Source organism: Lissotriton vulgaris, chromosome 2_1, assembly GCF_964263255.1.
Source record: "Lissotriton vulgaris chromosome 2_1, aLisVul1.2, whole genome shotgun sequence".
NCBI classification, from domain to species: domain Eukaryota; kingdom Metazoa; phylum Chordata; class Amphibia; order Caudata; family Salamandridae; genus Lissotriton; species Lissotriton vulgaris.
Genome location: NC_141687.1, coordinates 999,771,480 through 999,796,843, shown reverse-complemented (window position 1 = coordinate 999,796,843; position 25,364 = coordinate 999,771,480). Strand labels below are relative to the sequence as shown.

At 44.3% G+C, this 25,364-nt stretch overlaps 1 protein-coding gene across 1 annotated transcript in view; it reads left to right on the top strand.

The window, feature by feature from the left end:
- The window catches only part of LOC147731528 (sodium channel protein type 2 subunit alpha-like), a 951,803-nt gene that overhangs the window by 237,000 nt on the left and 689,439 nt on the right, over window positions 1-25,364 (top strand). Inside the window, exon 5 of the mRNA XM_086956592.1 lies at window positions 3,484-3,612. Coding sequence (XP_086812718.1) covers window positions 3,484-3,612 — 129 coding nt within the window. The remainder of the gene's footprint in view (window positions 1-3,483; window positions 3,613-25,364) is intronic.

Sequence of the window (25,364 nt, the reverse complement as noted above, 5' to 3'; positions counted from 1 at the left end):
ACCGAACAAGGCTGCAAGACAGGCGGATGTTACTGCCCTCGAAACAGGCCTTTACCGCCTCCCTACAAGATCGAACCTGACTTGCAATCAGGAGCTGTTTTAGAAACTGTCTCCTTTCCGCTCTCAAGCCATTGCAGATGCATAGTAGATGTATTATGTCTTCTTTTAGATCTCCACACAGTCTGCAGCAATTAGAGGAGATTGTACATTTCCATGGAGGAAGGTGGGGCTTTGCTGGTAAGATTCCCAGCCTCAGATGAAGGAACCGTTCTTTTGTTGTTCTTGCAAAACCTGTTCCTAAGTATAGTTGGGGCTATGTTGACACGTAGCTCTGAATTACGAACCAGCCGTGGGCCCTCCTACTAAGGGCAGCTTTATCTTCTGCGAGAGATACAATCTTTACTGATTTGTTTACCAGGACCTTGAAGCTTTTCTGGGATAAGCAAGAGTCCCTTAGGTCCTGTAAAGATAGCAGCTTGATTGCTGAATGAAGGAAACTCATCGCTGGGCTATCATTTTTCTTTGAGATTTCCAACCACAGATATGAATTCAATGTGCCCTGCTCGGCCCCCTTTATTTTGAACCAGCATTTGGCGTAGGCCCCTCTCCGTGAGATTTCCTGCTTTAGCAGTCCAAATTCGAATCTTATTCGCGCTGGTGAGGTAAATTGCGGAAGATTGAATATTATTCTTAGGGCCTAAGCAACCACTATGTCCAGGGTGACCTCATCTCTACCTCTCATTGGTTCACTTCCGTAAATGATGGAGGGTAGGAGCCGTGCTCGAAGCACTTCTAGCAAAGGGAGAAGGCTAGGGCCAGTTATTTTTTGCTTGATGTTTTTTAAAGCAACTGCCAATACAGTCCCTCTGCCTTTGATGAAGGCTTTCTTTTTAGAAAATGAGCCGTTTCTCTCAAATATGATTCCCAAATACTTGTAATCCTCTGTAGGGACCAGCAGCCGATTGTTCATTGACCATCGTGGATAGGGTTTGTTGGGACCTTGGTTTAGTACCATTACTTTAGATTTTTCCAGATTTATGGTCAGCCCATTTTTTTTAGCGAAGTTACTTGTGATGTTTATCAGATGCTGGAGGCCGATTGGAATATGGCTGATTAGTAGGAGGTCATCTGCGTACAAGAGGTTCGATAGAGTTAAGCCCCCCAGGTTCGGGGCATGATGGTTGCAGTTGTCCAGCTCGGTGGAAAGGTCAGAGACAAAGAGGTTGAACAAGGTTGGGGCCAAGACACAACCCTGCTTCAACCCTTTGGTAGTAGGAATTTTTCTAAACAGGCTATCTCCCGCTCCAATTTTAATCTGGACCCAAGTTTCAGAGTGAAGCAGGATTAGCTGGCTTAGAAGGTTTGTAGGGATTCCTCACCTCGCTAGTTTGGCCCAAAGTATCCCCCTGTCGATGCTATCAAAAGCTGCCTTATAATCGATGAAGCTTACGAATAGCGGTTTATTGATTTTTTTGGAGGCATCAGACAGAAGAGAAAGGGCGAGAATATTTGTTGAAGTCCCAGACCCTGAAAACCAGTTTGATTGATGGGAATTAGTTTTTTTCCTGAGCCCAAACTGTAAGTTCATTTAGTAAGAACCCTGCATAGAATTTGGCTTCAATGTCGATTAAAGCGATGAGCCTATAGTTTTTTGGGTCTGACATGGTGCCCTTTTTGTGGATAGGAGAAATGATTGATCCTTTCCAGGAGTCAGGAATTCTCTCACTTTCTAGGATGTTATTATAAAGGGGAAGAGTGCTTTAACCCAATAGATCGAATCCTTTTTAAATATGATTGGCGGAAGACCGTTGGGGCCGGGAGCTCCGTCTGTGCGTCCTTTCTTGATTCTGCCTTCGAGCTGCTTAGTTGTGAAGACGATGGGAAAGACCAGTCCTTCAGATCTGGATTGTTATTGGTCACTTTTGAGCTCCGGTAAGGCTTCCGCGGATTCGGCAGCTTCTGATTCGAAGTGATTCAGTAGGAACTTGGCCCAGATGTCCTCAGTTATATATGAGCTAATTCCTAGAGCGGATGGATTCTCTAGGATTCGGATGGTCTGCCAAAACCTGGCGCTGTTGTTATTTTTTGCATCATATGTCAGTTTAGCCCATATTGATTCGTCCCTTTCTTTTTTGGCGAGCCAGATTATTTTCTTCTTGCGTGCTATAAGACTCCTTAATTTGGACTGGATGTTCTCAACTGGGCCGTGTATACGAAGACTGCACATTGCCCTGTTGATGTTGGTTTTTAACTCCCTTAATTCGGCATCCTGATGTCGTGAGAGGTGGAGTAATTCGCTTCGTGCCTGGTTGCGTGAGGCGACCCCAGGATTTTTTGGTTTCTCTTGACTTGTTTTTTGACATGGTTGGATTGAAGCTGTCCATGAAGTTCTCCCATGCTTTTAGGTGGCTGGTGCTTAACTGCTTACTTTCCTCCCATCTTTTTTTCGCGAGGGCCTGGAGTTGTTCTGGATCGCGGGTGTTACATTTGATTCTCCGGTGATTTGCTGGTATCATAAAATTTGTGACCTCCATTGGGTAAGTGGTTGCTGTTCCATGAGCATCAAGGGTAAACTCTTGGGGCTGGTGGTCGCTGTGGTCCTGATTTCCGATTGTAAACCCTTTTATTAGGCCGAAAGTCGATAAAGCCGTGAAAGTGTAGTCGATTGCGGTATTACATTGGGCAGTGTGGAAGGTGGCAGCCGGTGGGCGGTCTCCTACGAAACGCCCATTTAATGCAACCAAAGACAAATTCATCAGCTCGGTTAGAAGGCCCCGCGAGATTTTGTCTGGTTAGTAATGAAAGATCCTTCAGTCTTCCTTGAAAGGCATGAAATAGTTTGTTTTCATGGTCATGTTGGTTGCTAAGTAACTTTTCAACCTCTTTAAAAAGCACCATTTTACAGATACCTTCAGATATACGTAAAATGTCCTATGTGGGAAATGCTTTAATTCAGATTCACTACTCAAAAATGTGAAGCCTGTTCCAACAAATCTATTGTTTTTTTCTGATTTCAATGTGCTTTAGAACACTTAAAATAATTGTCTTATCTTGTTTTGGCGTAGACTGAATTTGGCTATTCCACAGTAGCTATTATATTCATGCTTTTTCTTTTTTCTTCTTTTAAGCACCCCCGTCGTCCTAACGTTTTCACTCCTTTTGTCTCTTATTGCTTCTGTTATAATGTTTGTCTTTTATTTAGAAAAAAATGTTCCTTAATGCTGTATTGTTAATGGGCCTGATTCGTGTACCATTGTGTGTGCTTCATTTCAATGTACTTATAGCAGTACTTTTTAATATAGTTTTACCGCAGCCTATTTCTTCCCTTATGAGTTGGGTGGATTTTTGAGCTGCGTGCTTTGTAGTTTTATGTTTTTATTTAAAAACGACTGCCAAAATTATGCCCTTTGTCTTTTCTAATTTGACATTAAAATTAAAGCAGAAATATGGATACGATTAACTGTTTCATGGTTCCTTTTTTAGGTACACATTCACTGGAATCTATACCTTTGAATCACTTGTTAAGATTCTTGCTAGGGGCTTCTGTTTAGAAAAGTTTACTTTCCTTCGAGATCCATGGAATTGGCTGGATTTCAGTGTCATTTTGATGGCGTAAGTATCATAAAATATAATTTTATTCAAAATAGAATTTTCTTTTCGACTCACTTATAGTAGCAAATAACGGTTCTTTAATTGTATGGCTATTCGGAGGCACAGTGAGGATTTTACTTTAGCTCTAGCTAAAAAAGATGATTTTTCTAGATTTATTTTGTTATACATTTTTAGTCTTTGGCTGCCACAACGAACTGTACATTCCAATAACAATTGCTTCATGTTGCTCAGTGATTGACATGCATTCATGCATAATATACAAAGGTAAGGCAAATAGTGTGAGGGAGTACAGTGAGGAGACCAAAGACAATTTTTGGAAGAAAACTAGGCATTATCATGAATACAAGGATCATGGTGTTTATGCAGGAGGAGAAAGTGGAAAACAAGTCATCACTGACTGGTCAGTGTTCACTGTTGTAAAGCTAGAGCTTCTGAAATGCGAGAGAAAAGGAAATATTTTGAACAAAATAGGTATTTATTTCTAGAACCTAGGGATGTTCATCAAAAAACGTATTTTACAACACTTTTTTGGCGATAGTTTTAGATTTTTACTCTTAATTTAACTTGGCAGTGTTTCAAGAATCTTGTTTTTTTACTCCGTTTTTTTGGCATAATTACACGTGGATGATATAATAAATCCTAAAAAGGACATGTAATTTAAGAAGGAATCTGAATGGCACTCTCAGTGTAAGGGTTTTGTGGCTGAATATCAATTGTGTTTGAATAAGCATGCTGCTTTGCAGACGACCACCTTCGAGGATACAGGGACTGTGCCTAACAGTTCAATAAATAGGGAGTGTTGCTGTCCATCTGGAATAGGGTGAGCCTAGATAGAGGCCTAGATCTTATTCTAAACAGTGGTTAGCTGCTAAGCTGCATTTTGAAGATGCGCTTTGAGTCATAGAGTCCAAAGCATTTGTTGCAATTTGTTTGAGAGGCTTCAGAGGATCCGGGTCCATTATCCAGAGCCAAAACCAGCATTTGACATTTTATCACTAACATATATCAGTTTGAGTTAATTGTGTGGAGATCAGCATTAAGAAAGAAAGAACTGTAGCGAGGGCATGGAACACTGAATGCCGTGCACGGACTTACAAGCAGTCCTAGCAAAGAACTGTCTTTGTGTTAGAAATTAGATAAACCATTTCGGATAGTGTGTGACCTGTATCTGTTGGATCTGGTTAGATGTCGAGGAGGGCCTAGTGGTTGACAATAATAGAAGTAACTACTTGGTCTGGAAAAACATGCAGGCGTTGGTCACCTTTGAATGTTATTTAGAGAGCATTGCCTACTTATGGCGGCCATTTTGGTATTTTAATTAGTTGGAAACAGTGAAATTAGATGATGTTGCTCAATAAATTTTAGGACAATTACGATATTGCTTTCTTTAGTACATTCCTTTGGACTAAGGCGATTGGTATTGGAGACCCTTGCAAAGTAGTGAATATGCAACCTTTCAAAACTTTGCCTACTTGGATGTATGTGGAAATAACATTTATCTCTGCTGCTTATTTTATAAAGAGATAGTTGAAAGAATGCATAACACCAGGAGTGAACGGTGATGACACAGTAGAACGTAGATAGGAAACCTAAGTTAAACTCATTCAAGCAAATTGTGTTGTGAATCTATTATGCTATAGGCATTTACAGAAATGCTCATTTTCAAAGTAAACAGAGCTTATGTATATTTTATATTGTGATGTTAAATGAACTACTGGTGGCCAGATAATTTTGTAATGAACTGGAAAGTACAGCATGAAATGCTAGCCACTGTTGCTTGAGAATGTTAATTTTATGCCTGCCATTTTGTTCACGTAAATTTAAGGCATGAACCTACCCCATCAGCAGTATGTCTTGAGGTGGTGCTTCACAGAGCATGCACGCTTTGCACATTTTGAGCATGTTAAGCATGGTGTGTTAGACAGTGTTACAGACAGTGATTTCAACAAAATCACTGTCTGTAGCTCAAGAATGCATTACCTTTAAAAAGAAACTAACTTCTATGCTTGTCTCCACATTTTCTTGGAAACATCAACACATAATAGGTTTCTATTTACGTGTTTCTATAATAAGAGTCTCTCAGGGTAGGTGTACTAAAATGATCTGGATGACAACAGAAAACATGGGGCATGCATTGGATATGAAGATACACACTCCAGCTCTGTGTTAGCCACATCTCCACGTGCCTGGACTTTAGATTTTGGCACGTCCTTCCATTGATCTTACTTATTGTTATCATCACTGCTTATGATTATGCTTTGCGCTGGCCTAAAGTTTTCTGCCTCTGTACTTTTTGACTACCCTGTTGTCTGATTTATACGTCTCCTCTCTATCACTTAATTGTAAATCGCGCTGATGCCCTCATGGGTCTTGTTCGTTAAATAGATAAATAAATTGCGGTAGCTCTCTGTGGAGATCTGCGTTTCATTTAAATGTGCAACTTTGGGATTGAGTTTTTACTCTAGGGTTGGCAGTTTCATTTTCTTGGGCTATTTAAGGTAGCTTTTATGCCATTGATGAAATGCCATGTTCTTATGTATTCCTCTGTTGTTGGCAGGCAAAGTGATGGACCATTTCAAAAGTATCCTCCACTGGCAGGTCTGGGTATCTAATATGCACTGTTTGAGGAGTTAGTAATCCATGATAGTATTCTGCAAGGGGTATCTGTGATATGCACTTAGATATAACACAGAAGTACCCTAGATATACCATGGAATGAGAAATATTTTTTCTGTTATCCTCCACGCGGACCAATTTCTGACGGTCAAATTATTTATCTAGGTGTAAGTGATAGAGCAGATTTAACTTTTACACACACCCTCATTGAATTATACGATCATCACAGCTCTTCTTTAGGTGAAGTGTCCTTCAGTTGGTCGGATGTCTGTCACTCAGGTGTAAGGTATAATTCCTCTCTTTGTCCAATCTAAAGTTTATCAACAGAATAGACACATGCGGTTATAATGTGTAAAATCAGGGCAAAAATGCATGTGCACGTTATTGATCAATTTCGTGTTTCAAATCAGAGACGATACTTTGCTGGAAACTCAGCATAACTAGTATTTGTGTAGCAGATGTTTTGGCTGTTTTAGCACCAAGGTCTAAATTATCTTACGCTTTAGTGATATGTTTACATTTTTGTTAAATGAGAAGTGCCTTGTGACGTTAATATGTTAACTTTTAATCCAGTTTTAAAACTTCAAGTTGCCTTGAAATGCTTTTATTTAAACCTTACCCAACTTTTATTCAGAAACTGAAAATGTTTGTACCGTATTTGTCTGAAGGACTGCTCTTCCAAAATAACTTTATTTTGTTTTACCTCTGCGAATCTGTATATTTAACTCTGTTAATAAAATTGTGAGTCTAACATTTTGATTACTGTGTTCTAGAAATATTTGCTTCTACCTTTTGACAAGTGCTTAAATATCTGGCATGTCTTAGAAAACAGGGGTTCAAGAAAAAATCCAGCCTTGCTCTACTGATCTCTTTTAATAGTCAAATCAAAGCAATTTTTATTTCGCATTTTATTAAATGCATAAAAGTACATGAATAAAACAGTACATATAATAAATACTGCATACCACAAACACAGGTACAGTTGCGATGCAGGTCAGTCTAAAATGCAAATTTAGATATTTTAAGATAAGTAGAACCATTAGCCAGAACTCCATGTACTGAGTCAATAAAGTTAAAACACATATAAATGACATACATAGGGATAAAAACAGAGTTAAAAAAAGAATTCATTTCAACCGATAAACCATTAACAAGTTCATACATGCTAAATATGGCTGTGCAAATCTGGCAGATTTGACAATTTAGCACAAGAGGCAATAAGCATTTACTTTGTTCATACATACAAGTTCTGACTGTGCAAATCTAGCTTTACATTAAAAACTGAACACTGAAAGCAATTAAAATCATGGTCCACACCTGATGTAGCGTCAGTCGGACAAAAAGGGAAGTCCATTAATAGCCTTTCAACAGCTTAACGCAGATTGTATGAAGGAGACCATAGTGAGACAAGCAAACAGGGTCTCTAAATTTTGAAACATAGCAAGAGCCATTGTCGGGGAGCGATATCTAAATTTCTTCAACAGAGCGATAATATATTGTTTCGAATCTTTACATAAAAATTGCAAAAGAACAATAAGTTGATTGAGGTGACTTAATATTGCACGGCCAAGGGGGAGTTGTGAGATTGAGAATGCATTCATTGGATACCCCAGAATTATTGGTATATAATTCAATCGAAATCTGGTTAGGATATACCGGTGCCGGATGTTTTCAACCAATGGAAAAATACGATGGATCCCCTTGCTGGGAGTGTGATAAACCATAATAGGTTGAAACAGAAATTTTACCCATGCATCTTTCCCACCTATCAGAAGCCGTTTTCTTAATAAAAAGTTCCTTTAGCCTCGATTAATAGCAAAAACCTTCACAGAGGCTAGGAGTGTCAAAAAGTTCCTGTAGCCCCAGTGATGTAAGAGTATGTTTTACGTAGGATTTTGTGATTGTGATCTAGGGACAAAATATCTTTCAGAATCCTTTAATTCAGAACAACACTGTTCCTTTTCCACAATGACAACTACGGGGAGATTGGGTCCAGTTTAATAACATTGCTGATGTATGACAGATCAGCTTCCTTGTGAGCAACAAAATCATTACAAGCTGTTGGAACTGCTAGCAGCCGCCTAATGAAATTGTCTTCTGTTACTTGCAAGGGTGTGATGTTAATGTTATATGGGCTTGTATAGCGCGCAGCTGCCCGAGCCAAGGGGCGTCCCGGCGCTTTCTGTATGAGGAGTGGACAGATGGTGGGATCGGGGAGGTAGGAAGGGAGAAGAAAGATTAGCAGAAGAGGTGAGTTTTTATAGCTTTCCTAAAGGACTGCAGATCCTGTATCCCTCTGATCGGATCAGGGAGGTCATTCCAGAGCTTGGCGGCCAAGTATTTGAAGGAGCGGCCGCCCATCCTGGATAGTTTGGTACGGGGTATTGTTGCAAGATTTTGTCCTTCTGAGCGTAGGGTACGTCGAGGGACGTAGTTTGACAGAAGTGGGCAGAGCATGGGTGGAGAAGCCATCTTTAGGATTTTAAATGCTAAGCACAGTGTTTTGAAATGAATTTGTTTCTCCATTGGGAGCCAGTGGAGTTTGGTGAGAGTACTGGCTACGGACGCATGGCGGGGGATACCTACCAGCGCCCTACCGGCGGCGTTCTGTACTCGCTGGAGTCTAGCTTTTTCAGCTACGTTCGTTCCCAGCAAAAGGGAGCTGGCATAATCCAGCCTGGAGAGGATGGCTGCTTGTACTATCGTCTGACGGGTTTGGTTGTCGAAGAATCCTAGGATGGGTCTGAGATTCCTAAGAATGCCGAAGCAGGTTGCTGCCACTTTTTTTGTGTGCTGAGTGAATTTAAGGGCAGAGTCTACCCAGACTCCCAGGTTTTTGACACAGTCCTTGGATTCCGGTGGTTGTCCTAGGTCTGCTGGCCACCAGTTGTCCCCCCAAGTGTTAGTCTTTTTTCCTACCACCAACACCTCGGTTTTGCCGGCGTTAAGCTGTAGGTAGTTCGCTGTCATCCATTCTGTGATGTCAACGAGAGTGCGTTGGAATTTTTGGGTGCTCAGCCCACTTTCATCGTTTAGTGCCACCACCAGCTGAGTGTCGTCAGCGCAGGATACGAGCGACAATCCGTGTCTCCTGGCCACCTCAGCAGGGGCTGGACATACAGATTGAACAGGGTGGGGCTAAGAGCTGAGCCCTGGGGAACGCCCTGTTCAATGGGACATTCCCTGGAGAGGTGGGGGGGGGGTGTAGACTCGGAAGGACCGGCCCGATAGAAAGTCTCTGAACCAATCAAGGGCTAGCCCTGATACCCCGACCTCTTTTAGCCTGAACAGCAGAACCTCGTGTGACACCGTGTCGAAGGCAGCACTGAGATCAAGTAGAATCAGTGCTGCCGTTCCACCAGAGTCTAAAATGGTGCGGAGGTGTTCAGTCACACTTAGTAGAGCTGTCTCAGTGCTATGACCAGCCCGGAAGCCATGTTGTGACCAGTCTAAGATGTTATTAGATGCCAGGTGTTTGGTCAGGATGGTGTTTACATGGGCTTCTGCTACCTTGGCTGGCCAAGGGAGGAGGGATATTGGTCTAAAGTTTTCGGGTTTGTTAGGGTCCAGTGTAGGTTTCTTAATGATTAGTGATATCCGGGCTTGTTTCCACTTGGAGGGGATTATAGCAGTAGAGAAGGATTTGTTAATAATCTCTCGCAGAGGGCCCAGAACAATTTCGTCAGCTTCTCTGAAGGTTTCTGGTTTGAGAGGGTCTGCTGGTGAACCGGGCTTGATTTTATTGCAGATTTTAGAAAAGTCTTCTTGACTAAGGGCCGGAATGTTGGCGAGGTTAGATTTGTTAGGGTCATTAGAAGGGGTGAGTTCTGAGGTGGGGGGAAAAGTGCTGTAGATTTTTCGAATTTTTTCTAAGAAAAAAGAGGCCAAGTTGTCGCATAGTGCAGGTGAGGAATTTAGGTTAGCCGTTGGTGTGATGTCCACTATCCCCCAGATCACTACCCCATAAGTAGCAATAGATCTTGATTTAGCCAGATAGATTTAAATCATTTCCGGATGGGCTTACTGCCCAATTCTTTCGAGAAGCGGAAAGTTGCTGCTATACTCTTAGCCATACGATCTTCCCTATTCTTTACCATTGCCTACAAGTACTGTTTTGAATTGACAACCACCCCATAATAATTAAAAGCTGAAGACTTGTTCTATTTTTTCCACATCATGGTAAAAACTTGGTGGTTTCTTATTAGCGCCCCCCCTCATAGCTAAAATAAAGGTCTTGGATTTATTTACTTTAAGGTCCAGATCGAACATAAATGCCATATAATCAGTGATAAGATTTTTAAGTGCTATGGGAGTTCTTGCTAAAAGAACATGCATCATCCACGTATAGCAGAATCGGAAAGGTGGTGGTCTGTGCTTGAGAGGTGTCTTTTGCTGTTTTAACTAAAGCTTTATATATATTATTTGTGTAAAGGGAGAAAAGAAAGGGGGCCAGAACACAGCCCTGTCTGACCCCCTTTTGAATTTCAACGATTTTGTGCATTCCCCAGGTCTTCCAAATCGGACCGTAGCAGAAGCGTCTGAATAAGACTCTCTAGTAAAATTGGTTATTGCAGCCTCCACTCTCATGGCCTCCATGATATTCCATAGGTTGCTGTGTACCACACAGTCAACACCTTCCACAGATCCATGAAGGCGATGTATACCTTGCCTTTCTTTGCCAAGGAGTACTTCGCAGCTAGTAGTAACAAGTTAAGACATTGGTCAATGGTACACCCACCGCGCCTGAACCCATAATGCACTTCGGAGAGAATTTTCTTCCCCGCGCCCCAATTTTCCAACTTATTTAGTAGTAACCTACCCATAATTTTAGCTGTACTATCTAACAGGGTAATAGGGCGGTAATTGAGTGGAGTTGAGGCATCACCTTTTTTATAAATAGGTTTAATTACTGAGTGGTTCCAGGAGGGATGGGGACCATTTAATGCTATTGAATTACAAATTACGGTCAATAGGGGTGACCACAATTGCCTATTTGTCAAAAAATATCCATTGGAACCCCGTTGGGTTCTACTGCTTTGAGAGATGGTGACTGTCTCTACTACCTCTAGTCCACGAAATGAAAGACAGATTGTTGCCTTAATAGGCAAGTTGTCAGACATGAGGCGAGAGCCCACAGGGCTATGAAAAATATCCTGAAAGTAACTTATCCATGTTTCCTTTTCTATATGAACGTTCAGAGAGGGGCCACCCTTATCTGGAAGGGAAACTAAATTAACCACGTTCCAGAAAGTTTTACTATCTTTCAAGGCAGATGCTTTCTTTAAAATTTCCCATGTTTCATGTTTTAGCTCTTTCAGTCTTTCTGCCCTGGCTAGCTTGTACAGGTTCCTTAGTTCACGAATATGTTCTTTATCTCTTGGTAAGACTTTTAGAGTTTTACGGAGGTTGTAAGAGGCTACTGAAAAGTTCTTATCGGGCCTGGCTATATCTTTTGTGGGAATTGGGCGGGTCTGTAGGCTTTTAATGTTTGCTTGAATTTTAGCAAAGGCTTCTAGCACCAAGTTGCTACTTAGTTGCGGGTCTAAGCAGCATTGAAAATCCTCATAGTTGATGGCTAGAAGATTTGCAAGTAGTTTAGGCTCGTCCACTTTATTCCACTTTAGCGTAAAGCCATTTGTACCCCCTAAAATAGGTTTTGAGGCGACTTTACAAAGGCTTTTTTAGCGACACACCCCTCATAAACACTTGTAACATTGCATGGTCACTGAATTCAGTGAAAGAGACCTTTATCCTGAATTTATTGGTATTTAAAGGTTCGCACGTAATTATATAATCGATCACAGAACAACATTCTGTGTCCTGAAATGTGGGTGATAGTTGGCCAGTTACTAGATCGATTTCATTTCGGGGCTCCAGTTGCCAAGTCATCGGTACAATGTTCAGGGCAGTGCCATGTTTCTTGTGAGTGAAATTAATAAATGGCTCACCCCCCTATGTTCTTCTATCCCACACAGCTTTGTCTCTGCTGTTGGGCAAGACCTAATATTAAAGTCTCCCACCCACAAAATGTGTAGAGGGTTTGGATGTAGTCCGAAGAGATCCTATATGGCCATCCCTGTGTTCTCTGCTACAGTTTCTGTCTTACAAAAGTTGTTATTGTAGTAATTTATTAACATGAGGTCCCAGGTGTCATAACCTTTTATTACTAGCATATGAAAGTGAGGGGATGTTTTTATGAATTGTAATATTTTTATTGCAAGAGTGTTAGCTAGCAGTGTCAGAAGGCCCCCCTTGGCTCTGCCCCGGTTGAGCGCACTGCGGGCGTGCTAAATGAGCAGTAACCATTTATAAAGATTGAATGTGTCTCCCAAGTTTCTTGGATGCAGATAATCAGAAAATCGGAGAGTGCTTTAAACCACTCTTCATTACATCGTTTATTATTAAAGCATGCTATGTTCCATGATAGAAATGTATTGGTCAGATTAGTTGCACAAGGGATGGGGGCCTCTGTGATATCATAAGGTTGGCTAAGCAAAGGGTATTGTGATTCAAGCCCAATCTTTCCTACCCGTTTATCCCACTGTGTTCCCTAAGCCTTGAACTCTCCCTAAAGGCTCGGGGTTCAACCTGGCGGAATCTCTGACTGTCATTCTCCAGTCAGTCGCAGGAATCAAGGTTTGATAGGAGAGCAAATGTAAAGGACCGATGCTGGCTTTGGGCCAAGACCTATTCCCTATGGTTTTTACCAGGTCTGTCTTTGATGCAATATTGTGTATGCAACAGGGCAGTTTATAAAAGTAACCAAGCGGTACAGGGAAGATCTGGGTGAGGGCTATGGGTGCTGTGTGAGAATAAAATTATGTCAGCTACAATCTGCGAATTATCAAAATTTAGAACAATGTAATCGCCCTTGTGTGATTTTGGAGATGGGCCTACCCAAGAGATTCTCCTGGCCATAATAGGATGGTTCCGAGCTAAGTGTCCCAAACAATTATCAGCTGAGAGCCGGTGGGATGATTTTTCCATAAGTTGGGTAGTAGTATCGTGTAATGTGGGCCTTAGCATAGGAAAATTTACCAGGATTAAAACAAAATGGTGATCAGCTCGGGGAAGATTGAGAATTAGTGAGTGAGTTACATTCGTGTGTTCAAGGGGGATAGTCTGTGATTGACTGGGGATAAAGTTACTGTTAGCCCTGAAAGGTATAGGTGGTGCACCCCCATCCCGTGGCTATTGGGAACACAAGTGTTCTTCAGCGTACGTGTGGATAGCCCTTCATGGTCTAATTTAAAAAACGTTTCATCTGTGGGGAATGCAACTTTCCCCGTAGTGTAGGGCCTGTGTTTTGTGTCCAAGTTTAGCTCTGTTATATCCCCTGAATTAGTCCCCTGCTCATATCATGCTACAGGTGAGGCCGTATGGACACTAGTGTTGCTTTGCAAGGAGTGACTCGTTGTAGCATCATTTTTGGATGAAAAGCAACCCTTATCTTAAATGTCCTGGATTTTTAAAAATATTGAGTCCAGTCGTAACAAAATGGTATGTAATATCAAGGTAATCTTGTTGATAAGATCCTCTGTGTTGTAGTTTTGTGGTAATTCTCTTTAGTTGCTGTAGCAGGAACTATGGTTGACCGAGTGGGTAAGGACTTTCTGGGTTTCTTAGATTTAGTTTGTGCTGGATCTTTTAGAGTTACTCTTTTCTTTTTTACCTGATGCAGTTATTGTTGTGGTAGAATCGTTTTTAGTGAGTTGTTTGGAGGAAACTGTATGATCGGTCGGGTGTTCCTGTGTAATTTCTGGGGGGCATAATATGCTCTTGGGAGCCCTGGATATCTTGGTCTTCTATGTCATTGTTAAGAATCCGCTGCGAGCCATTACAAACAAACACCCCTCCCCAACTCCCCTCCCCCCGGAAGACTGTCTTTTTTCTGGCATGGCAATCTCCTCTGTGATTGCATTGGTAGCTTTGAGCAAAAAAGTGTCAAAGGTGGACATAGTTACCCCTGCAGAGGATGTTAAAGTTGCCCTTTTCTTCCCCATGACTGACCTGAAACGTCAACAGGTTATTCAAAAAGCTGCTACCGATAAGTGAAGTTAGAGGGGGGCGCAGCCCAGCCTCCTCCAGGCTCCTCTGGGCGTGGATTTGGATCGCCCTCGCCCGGGAGTGCCCACACACGTCCCGCGCAGCGGGAGAGAGTACAGCCTTTTGTGGTGATGGGAGGGCTGGCTCCACCTCCCGTACCAAAGCAGGAAGTGACAAGACACTGTGGGACCGAGTCCCATCCCATCCGGCTGTCCGGTAAATGCAGACTCCGAACCGGCCCTTGCTGCGTCCCGCGCAGCGGGAGAGAGTAGAGCCTTTTGTGGCACTGGGAGGGCCGGCTCTGCCTCCCGTGCCTTTTGCTGCTAGCGATGAGTGCAAAATTCTCAATGAGATAATAAAGCACACAGACTCAGTGCAATAACTATTTGGGCATTGTATTGCGTATTTCTTGCACCATTGCCTATTTCTTGCACCATGCTGTAACTCAAATGCAATCGCTTGGAGCATTGTGTAATCAGTAACTGAACATCACACTTTAACAGCCAATTTTAGCACCAGGGTCCAAGGAATCTTATTGGTGTGTCTTGTTTATAGATCTGCTCCTCTTGTTTAGCTATAGGGCTAGGTTTTGTGAATGATTTCCAAGAAAACTCACTATAAAGTATGGCAACATGTTAAAAAATATGTACTAACTTGAGTACTATATCTTTTTGGTTTGCTGCCTTATGACTGCTTCAACAGCACTTTTCAGCAAGTTTACTAGACTGCTGGCAAACCAATGTCACATCTTCTGAGAGCCTTTCAAAAGCATCTCCAGCTCCGAGTTGGAGCTGTGTGCCACAGGCCCCTTGGTATATAGTATGCAATTTATCTTCACTCAATGGCAGAAAGGCTCAAAGTGTGCCTAATGTTTAATGAAATATTTTCTACCAGATGGCCCATCAAGACAGGACACTCTGCTGATATCGCTATGAATAGAACAAACATTTTGAGAATCAGAAAACCTCTGTTTCGGGTCACATGACTGAAGCTGTGGAAGAGCCTTCCCGGTTCTTCCTTCTGGTATCTGTGGTGAAGAACAAAGATACTAGTGGATGTACGTGACACACTGTGAAATATGTGAGTTGTCTAGATTGAGCAGGAATTCAAGATCATCAAATATGGTGCACCCACTGACATAGTTGCATAGAGCAGAGTGTACCACAAGCTTTGAGCGTAAACTCTACTCTGCCATCTGAACTGGACAGGATGCTGCATCGCGCCATTGGGAAACATTGCCAGCAGTGCTATCAGACAAAACTAGAGTATGATGTCTTATGGAGAAGTTCAAATACCAAGGGCTATGCTTAGACAACACTACACATACCTATCACACAAGCTAAATATTATGAAGAATTTGCTGGATTTGGAGAAATCAATCTGTGGTCCGACAGTGATGTAAGATGGACGTACCAGTGGTCCAACCATGAATGACATTGAATCTCACTTACATAAATCCATTCTACCAGTAATGCTGGGAGTTTGGTGCCTACAAATAGATCCCCTTTTATTAAGGTTCACTACAAAGATCTTTGTACCTATGGAATAAACAGATTTCAGTCCAGATGATTACACTTAAAACCAAAAATGCTGATTTCTCCCTTGAAACTACTAAAACCTCTAGAGAAACCACAGATGTATGTAGAGGTAGGTGCTTCAACCCATTGGTGGGATTACCATCCGGAACGTTTCCACCTTCAAAAAGCAGGGTTTTCAGATTGAGAATAATTGGAACCCATTCGTAACAGCTTCATATTCCTTGGCAGTCATGCACTCAGGATTCATCAAGATGCTGGGAGCTGAGAGAGAGCATAAAAACCTCAACATCCCCCTGGAAGCTTGGTACCCTAATGCAGGGCAGCAAAGTCTGCTTTATTTTTGTACTGATGTGTGCTAGTTTCCGTTTACCCTGTGACAGCACAAAATATGATTATTTTTCATCCTTTTAGTTCACGACACCATTGCAAAGAGAAACCAAACTATGTAAATCAAACTTAAGCCACGCATCTGAGTATGACCAGACGTGAGCCAGAGAGCTCACTGTTCAAAGGATCTAAGCTGCATTTCACTGATCAGGCAAGACAAGGCTGACAACTGTCATGGGACAGTTGTTACTTGTGTTCCCTGTAGAAAGGGGAAGTGAAATAGCAATCAAACTTGAACTGTTCATTTGGGGAATGGCGTATGATGATTTGCATACAGTCAGTCACTGTAATGCACAGTCAGGGAAACGATAATGGACTAGAAGGCAGCCCAGATTAGCCCTCAGTGGCTGAGATGAATTCAAACATTTAATTTATTGTCTAATTGTTTTTTCCTGTTCAAACTGTAGCAGGACATTTTGAGTAATCTTGAAGGAGATGAAGCTTGTCTAATCACTAAATCTTATGGCCTGTGGAAGTTCAACCCTCATCCTACTCCAGTCACTAAATAATTCAGGCAGTGGCAGCTGGTGACATTTCAAAGTGGTGAAGCATAACATTTGGGGATTCATTTTACAGAGCGATCGAGTCCAGCAGATATAAGGGCATTCAGCCCATACATCATTCACCCAATCATCCCCCCATTAAGTCCTCCATGTATCCATCATCCACTGCATTCATCTGCTCAGGTGTACATCCTTCTAGAGACTCTCCCATTCACTCATCCACCCACCCAGCCCCCGCCAAGCACCCTGCCAGCAGACTTTGAGGGCACTCAAGCTTTGGGTCAGGAGATAAATCTAGAAATGAGAACGCAGCACTACAGGGTGATAGAACGCAGTACAACAATGCACTTAGAAATATCCCTTCCTCAGAGAGGAGCCTGAGGCCAACTTGTAATTTTTTTTATTTATTTATTTATTTTACCGATTTGTAGAGCGCATGGCTGCCCGTGAGCGTCCCAGCGCTAAATGACAGAAAATCAGAAGTAGATGCCCAGAAGTAGATGGAGCCTCACAGGAACAGCCAAGTTTTAAGTGCTCTGCGGAATGAGAGAAGGTTGGGTTGGGCTCTGATGTCTGGGGGTAATGTGTTCCATAGTTTGGAGGCATTGTATGCGAACAGTCGACCGCCAGAGCGGGCTTTCTTAATTCTAGGAACAGAAGCTAAATTGCAGTTTGAGGATCGAAGGGTTCTTTTGGTGGTGTGAGGTGTGATGAGGTTTTGTAAGATTGGTGGGGCCTTACCATGTAGAATTTTATATGTTGTGCAAAGAGCTTTGAATTGTATTCTCTCCTGAACGGGCAGCCAGTGCAGGGCGTTCAAAGCGGGTTTGGCTGAACAGCGGCGGTGGGTTCCTGTGAGGAGGCGTGCTGCGGTATTTTGTACTGTCTGGAGTTTTGACAGTACTTTTTTGGGAGCCCCCAAATATAGGGCATTGCCATAATCCAGGCGGGACAGCACGAGACTATGGATTAGGAGTTTTTGGGATTGTGCTGGAAGTAGGGGCAGAATTTTCCTAGCTGACCGTAGGAGGCTGTGACATATACCAGCCGTTTTCCTTGCTTGGACGGAAAAATTGAGGTCTTCATCGAGCCATATTCCTAGGCTCTTTATTTCCTGTTTCGGAACAGGTGGAGTACCCATGCAAGATGGCCATAAGGAGTTGGACTGGTAGAGTGATTTATTGCCCAGTATCATTATCTCTGTCTTGCCCTTGTTCAGTTTGAGGTGGGAGAGATTCATCCATTTAGTTATTTCAATTAGACAGGTTTGAAGGTTAGGGAGGGAGTGGTCCTGCTGACTTAAGGATACCACCAATTGGGTGTCATCGGCGTAGGTTAAGAGCTTGATCCCAAAAGGGGTAACGATTTTTCCAAGGGGGGACATGTAAACATTAAAAAGGGACGGGCTCCGGGACGAGCCCTGAGGGACCCCACAGCTGATGGCTGTGGACCTGGACGTGAAATTGCCATCTGCTACCTGGAAGGATCTGTTATCAAGAAAGGATTTAAGCCAAACCAGGGCCGTTCCCGCGATACCAAGCTCACTGAGCCTGTGGACCAGTATCGAGTGATTGACGGTGTCGAAGGCCGCGCTTAGGTCCAGGAGGATCACTGCCACTGATCCTCCTGAGTCCATGATTTTCCTTGCCTCTTCGACAACCGCCAATATCGCAGTTTCTGTACTCTGGCCGGGCCTAAATCCAGTCTGGGAAGGCTCCAGGAGCCCATTGGTTTCAAGATGGTGGGATAAACTGTAATTAACGTGCTTCTCGGCTATTTTACTAATGCCTGGAAGTAGGGAAATCGGCCTGTAGTTGCCTAGTTCCAGTGGGTCCAGATGAGATTTTTTGATCAACGCTTTCACCGTTGCTTTTTTCCAGCTCGGGGGAACGATGCCGTGGGTGAGTGAGCTGTTGATCAGTTTAGTCAGGTAGGGGAGAATGGTGGGCCCAACTAATTTAAGGATGTTAAGAGGTGCGGGGTCTGTGGGACTACTGCTTTTGATGGAGTTGAGTATAGGAAGGAGGGTATCTATTGTCAGAGGAGTGAGGTGTGACAATTGACATGCTGTAGCCTGGTGTGTACGACAGGACTGATCGACAACAGAGGGAGCGTCCAGGGTTGGTGGAGGAAGGGAGTTGATGATGTTTGTTATCTTCAGATTAAAAAATTCTGCAAGTTCATTGCAACGGGTAGCTGACGGCTCTACTAGGGGGGGGCTCCGGCACTTTGAGAAGTTTCTTAGCTATTTGAAAGGTTTCCCGGGATGAATTGGTAGATGTTCTGATTTTTTCCTCGAAATAATTGCCTTGGGCGGTTTTGAGTGCTTTTTAGGTTTCGACCTGGCCGTAGCACCTGCGAAGCAGGTGCTCCGCCCAGGGCGAAAGCTTTTGTTTACAGTATGGGGGACTTGAACGCTCCCCTTCTTCCATTGGCTAGCTCCATAAATGGAGGCTAGCCATTGGAAGACATTGTTGTCATTTACTTTTTCACGGTCAGAACGCGAATCGTGGGCGTTTCTGACTCTTTTTTTAAGCCCCGCCCCCTTGTTGCCGTGTGTCCCGGGCCGCGCTGTGATTGGCTGCCGCCTGGGACACCCCCGTGACGTCATTCCCCGCTAAAAGACTATGGCGACCGGGAGTGAAAAGTAGTCCCTGGGAATTCTGAGGCAACCAGCCAGATATTCCCCTTCAAATTCCGTTTTGCTAAGCACGGATTCGGAGGATAATTTCTCAATTTTTGCGATCTTTCCTCGACCGGGGTAGCAGACGAAGAGCCAGCCGTTTGGGCGCTGCGCAGGGATACGGGGTTCTGAGTCCGCTGGTGTCCGTGCGCACGGTCAGCCCTGTAGGAGGGGGAGGCGGAGCCTGAGCCTGAGCGGCGGATCCACCACCAGCGCCATGGAGGAGAGCAGGCAGCGGGACCGGGCCCCAACGACAACAACAACAACCACCACCACCGGACCCGCGCTTCGCTGGGAGAGCAGCGCCTAGAGCGTTCGGAGCACTGCGGCCATGTCACGGGGCCGCTAGAGAACGCGGGGAGCCATGGGCGCCTAATGTTCGGAATGCATAGGTCGTTGCGCCAACAATCTTCAGTCAAGTGGCTGCCACCGAAGCACGTTCTCCGCTGGGCCTGAGAATTCACATTGGAGCAGTTGGTGAAAGCTACAATGTGCCGCAAGCCCCCCTCAAAGTATCTGGGCCTTTTGAAGAAGCGGTAGTATTGTGCGTGTGTGTACGTGTCTGTATTACTGTTTGCTGAGTGTGTGTTAATGTGCGTATATGCAAAGGTGTATAGGAGCATGTGTGTTGATTCAGGTATGCAGGTTTTGATTCCCGCATGTAGGTTTTGTGATTGCGTAGTTGTGTAGGTGCATGTATGTTGATTCCGGATGTGGATTTTATGCCTTCGTAGTTCCATGTGTATGTATAGTTGCGCAAGTGTGTGTGTATAGGTGCATACATGTATGTTAACTTGAATCCTGTGTGTAGGTTTTGTACCTGCGTAGTTTATGTGTAGTTTTGTAGGTGCATGTATGTTGATTCCGCGTGAAGTTTTTGTGTCTGAGTAGTTGTGTGTATGTGGCTGTTTTTTAAAGCGGTGGTAAGCACGGAAGGCAGCACCATGTGTGTTCATGGCCTCTTCAGTTCCCAAGGAAGAAAGGGCATTAGTGGTCTGTAAAGTAAGGGAGGTTTTTTTATGGTTTTTGCGGTTGGAGGGTGAATTGGGGTTTCTTCAGGCCCGGGCAGAACCACTTTCAGGATCAGGGGATCAGGCCCCCTTTGATGGCAGAGGTGTACATTATACGGGGTTAAGAGTCCCCTGGTGTCCGTGCGCACGGTCGGCCCTGTAGGAGGGGGAGGCGGAGCCTGAGCCTGAGCGGCGGATCCACCACCAGCGCCATGGAGGAGAGCAGGCAGCGGGACCGGGCCCCAACGACAACAACAACAACCACCACCACTGGACCCGCGCTTCGCTGGGAGAGCAGCGCCTAGAGCGTTTGGAGCACTGTGGCCATGTCACGGGGCCGCTAGAGAACGCGGGGAGCCATGGGCGCCTTGCTGAGGAGCCTGCTGGTGTGCAACCTTTTGCTGCCTGCTACGAGGTGAGGGGCCCAGGACATGGGGCTGCAAACTCGGAGCCTGTGGGGCAGATGTGCTTGCTAGTCAGGGCGGAACACCGTTGGGGAATGGGTGCATGTGATGGATGAGAGAATCACCAGGAGGCTTTGTACGTGAATCATTGAGTCTGTTGAGCCAGGAGGCCAGCGTCAGCTAAGTGCAGGGGCTCTCACTGGGTTGGAGACGGTACCCCGGTGGAGCTTGTGTAGAGGGACGCTGTGAACCTGTGAAGGAAGTGGGTGAAGGTATGTTCAGTGTGTAGGGAATAAAGAGCCATGGAGGAAAAACTAGGGATGGGGACAGGAGCACTGATCTGTGGAGGGTGGTGTGAGGTGAGGGAACTGCCTGGTTCAGCAGTGGACCTGTTGAGCAGGCATCGTGAGTCACACGTTTGGTGGCTTGTGGGCATTCTGTTACCCGACCGACCTGAAATGAATGCACAGATGTGGTCTCGAAATACTGTTGAATGGTACACAGGGTGTATTTTTTGCTGCTGGAAGGGTAGTCCGGCAGTGTTAACGGGGTGGGGGGGGACTTTGGTGCTTCTTTTGGTATAGAGAAGGAAGCTCTTATTATGCCCAGGATTGTTTTTTTGGAGTTTGTAACCGGCATTACAATGTAACGTTTGTAGACTATTTTTGTCGTTCACCCCTAACATTTTTGCAAATAAGGAGAACAACAAAACCAGTTTAGAGTCTTGGTATCATACTGGTATACAGCGCTCCAACGTCCTAGATGCTTGGTTTGTGCTATATTGAAACTTGTAAATAGGTTTAAAATGTATACAGCGGTGGTAAGGAGTGAGAAGGCTAGATGGGTGCCACTCAAGAGTAGCACACAGTGGAAGTACAGGTGAAGGTGGCACCAGAGCGGCATGGTATTAAGGACAGTACTTCTAGGTAGATGAAGCGAGTTGATTCACTGCCATGGAAATGTTTGGCCTCAGGCATGGGTCCTGCCGGGAAAGAGTTTGCAGACTTGCAGTACCATGATGCAATTTTGAGCAGAACACATGGGTCAATATTGTGCTTGAGAATTGGTTGCCCGATAACACAGCATCGAAATAATGAGTGTCACTTGGTGTATACTTTAGGCTGGACTCTGTTAAGTTAATTTTAGAATGGTGGTATTTGTTACATTTAATACATATGTGCATGTGTATTAAGGATTCAGCAGGGGCAATATAGCATCAAAGGATTGCACTGCTTTTGACATGCATTGGAATGAGTGCATAAGTGGCAAATGCATGTTCAGCAGTCTAAACTTTGTGATGTCACTAAATGATTGTATGGTAGCTGTTGTGGAATTGTAAATTGGGAGCAGAGTGTATGATGTAGTATGGGAAGTGAGGCTGTATTAGTGGCATCCTTGGATAAGTCAGGAGGAGAGTAGGGAAGAAGCATACAGAGAATAATCAATTATCATCATTTGTATAGCGCAGCGCTGTCGTCCATAAGGGTATCTGGAGGCTGGTGTTGCTGTGTCTCCATCGTAGAACTAGGTCTTGAGTTTCTTTCTTAAGATTGGAAGGGGCAGGCTGTTCCAGGTCTTGGTGGCGAAGGAGAACTAGCGCCCCCCTCCCTGCAGCGATGGATGCAGGTGTGTGGGAGAGTGAGGTAGTCTTGTGGGAAGATAGAAGAGTAGTTGATGTAGAATGGTCCATGGTTGTGTAGAGCTTTATATGCGAGCCTGAGTATATTGAGCTGGTATCTTTTCTGGGTGGGTAACCAGTGGATGAGGGGTGATGTTGGTCCGTTTGGGAAGGTTCAGTATGAGTCTAGCTGCAGTATTCTGTATGGTCTAGAGTCTTTTGAGGAGCTGGATTGAAATGCCAGTGTAGAGTGCCTTGCCTTAGTCAAGGCGGCTGGTGACAAGGGTGTACATGATGGTCTTTCTGTTGTTGGTTAGGATCCATCAGAAGATTCGGCGGAGAGTGTGGAAGCAGGAGGAGGTGTCTGAGTTGACTTGTTGTTTCATGGTCAGTTGGCTGTTGAGGATGATGCAGAGGTTGCATGCATGGTCTGTGAGAGCCTGGTGTTGGTCCGAGTTCTGCTGGCTACTAGCTGCGGTCCCATGCATAGCAGTTAATCCAGACGATCAGTACTTCTTTCTTGTTTGGAGTTTAGTTTGAGGCAGCTCTCTCTCATCCATTAGGCTACCTTAGTCATGGCGTTGCAGAAGTTGAGTGTCGTCAGCGTAGATTATCTTGAGTCCGTGTGATCTGATGATGTCTGCGATTGGGTCATGTAGATATTGAGCAGGGTGAGGCTGAGGAATGACCCTTGGGGTACGGTACGCTGCATGCGATGTTCTTGGGTCAAAAAAATAGGATGGTTGACAGATGTGAGTGGGGAGAACATTTTAGGATGGGGAAAGTGTAGTATTGTTTTGGACTGTCATGAAGATAACCTGCCCCGAGGATGTATGTGTGAAACTAAACTTTTTACAAAGCAATAATAGTCCCTACTACAAATATACAATACCACTATTACCACCTACGTGGTTATTAATTCAAAGCATAATATGCATCTAAGCCAAAACGCAATTCAAAGTACGTCAGTAGATTACTGCACTATATAACATCAAGGAAAAAATTACTTAAAAACATCAAATTTTATTATAAAAAAGAGGGATTAGACTCCACATAAAAACAAGCACTGGCGTTGCCAATAGGTTTCGCATTTGGAAAGTTGGAGCTATTGGTTTTGTAAATGACATTTTATATTTATATATCGTTATTGGCATTATCAATAACCATATATAAATATAAAATGTCATTTACAAAACAAATAGCTCCAACTTTCCAAAGGCGAAACCTATTGGCAACGCCAGTGCTTGTTTATAGTTGAGAAGGATTTTTTTATATTCAATTTTTTTTGTGGGGTCAACATTTTTTCTCCATTCTCTTTCTGATCTCTTGCATGCTTTCTTTAAAAGCCGCATTTCCTGGGTGAACCATGGGAAGGTAGCTATACCCCGGGGTTTACCGGAGGGTTTTTTTGGAAGCGTTTTATCCAATGTGTCTCCTATCCAGGTCGAAAACTCAGCGTCCGCGTGAATGGGGTTGGCGTCAAGTTTAGGGGGGATCACTCTAGATGGAATTTCCATTTTTCAGGATCTAGTTTAGACCAGGAGCGCGTGGGCTTGTTAGGTAGGGTTGTGAGACGTGGAGTGGGAGTCAGCTGCCATTCTAGTGGAACTAAGAAATGGTCAGTCCAAGGTACTGGGATAGGGTCCAGGACAGTAAGATCGTTAATATTGGAGAATATCGGGTCCAGCAAATGGCCCATTGAGTGAGTGGGTAGGCGATTTAGTAGCTTTAGTTGGAGGGTTTCGAGGTCTGCTATTAGGTCAGCGGCTGGTTTGGCTTCCTTTTTATCCAGGTGGATGTTCACATCACCTAGGATCATACAGGTGGAATGCGTGGCGGCTAGTGTATATGTGTGTTCCATAAGAGATTCACAAAAATGGCCTAGGGGTCCTGGAGGGCGGTAGATGAGAAGACCCGACATGGATCTACATGGGGACACTTGAATTGAAAACAAGACATTTTCACAGTCTAGGAGAGGACTGCCTTGCAGTCGGCAGGAAAGATGGTCTTTGTAGATTATGGCGACACCCCCACCTTTCCCTTTGGAGCGGTCCATGTGGTGGATTAGGAAGCCCGGGGGTAGGGAGTTTACAATGTCGGGATCTGAGTCCGGACCAAGCCAGGTTTCCGTTAGGAAGAAAGCGTCAAGCTCATCGTTTTCCAGCAATTGGTAGATTTCTAATGAGTGCTTGGGAAGGGATCTACAGTTGATCAGAACCATGTGCATTGGGATGGGGGATGGGTTTTCAGGCACGGTGGGTGTGAATTTATACGGGCAGTGGGAGCATCGGTTGAGGGGGTGTTCACCGGGTACGGAGTGTAAACAGGGGCCCTTTAACTCTTTATTAAGGTGTAGTAGTGCATCCCTTGAGTAACTGCGCGTGGGGTAAATGATGTTATCTATAGTGTCTGTCTCTGAGCTCTGCCTAGCGCGGATGAGCGCAGACGAGCTTGCCTTAAGCGTGCCTTCGGTGCGCCATCGTCGCGCCCGCAGCGCTCGTCCGCTGCGCTTCCGGCAGAGACACATAATTTATGGTAAATGGTCTGAGCGTTGGAAGGGGGCGTGGCCAACAGAGGTGGGCGTGTCTCGTGGCTCCCTCGCAAGCAAGCAATGGCGGCAGGAAGGAGGGTTCTACCCGTAACAGCGTTCAATCTGCTGCTCGGGGAAGGTTCAAGTAAGTGCCAGGGGATCAGAGCAAGTTTTAAAAAACACAGTATAACGCGAGTTAAAAGCAGTAAAATTGGTTATCACAACTCCCGGCTTTCCTCCTCAGGAGGTTCTTTGTCAATGCAGCGCTCGTAGTCAGCGCGCACTATTTATACCTGGGGGGGGGGGGGCGTGGCCAACAGAGGTGGGCGTGTCTCGTGGCTCCCTCGCAAGCAGGTAATGGCGGCAGGAAGGAGAGTTTTACCCGTACCAGCGTTCAATCTGCTGCTCGGGGAAGGT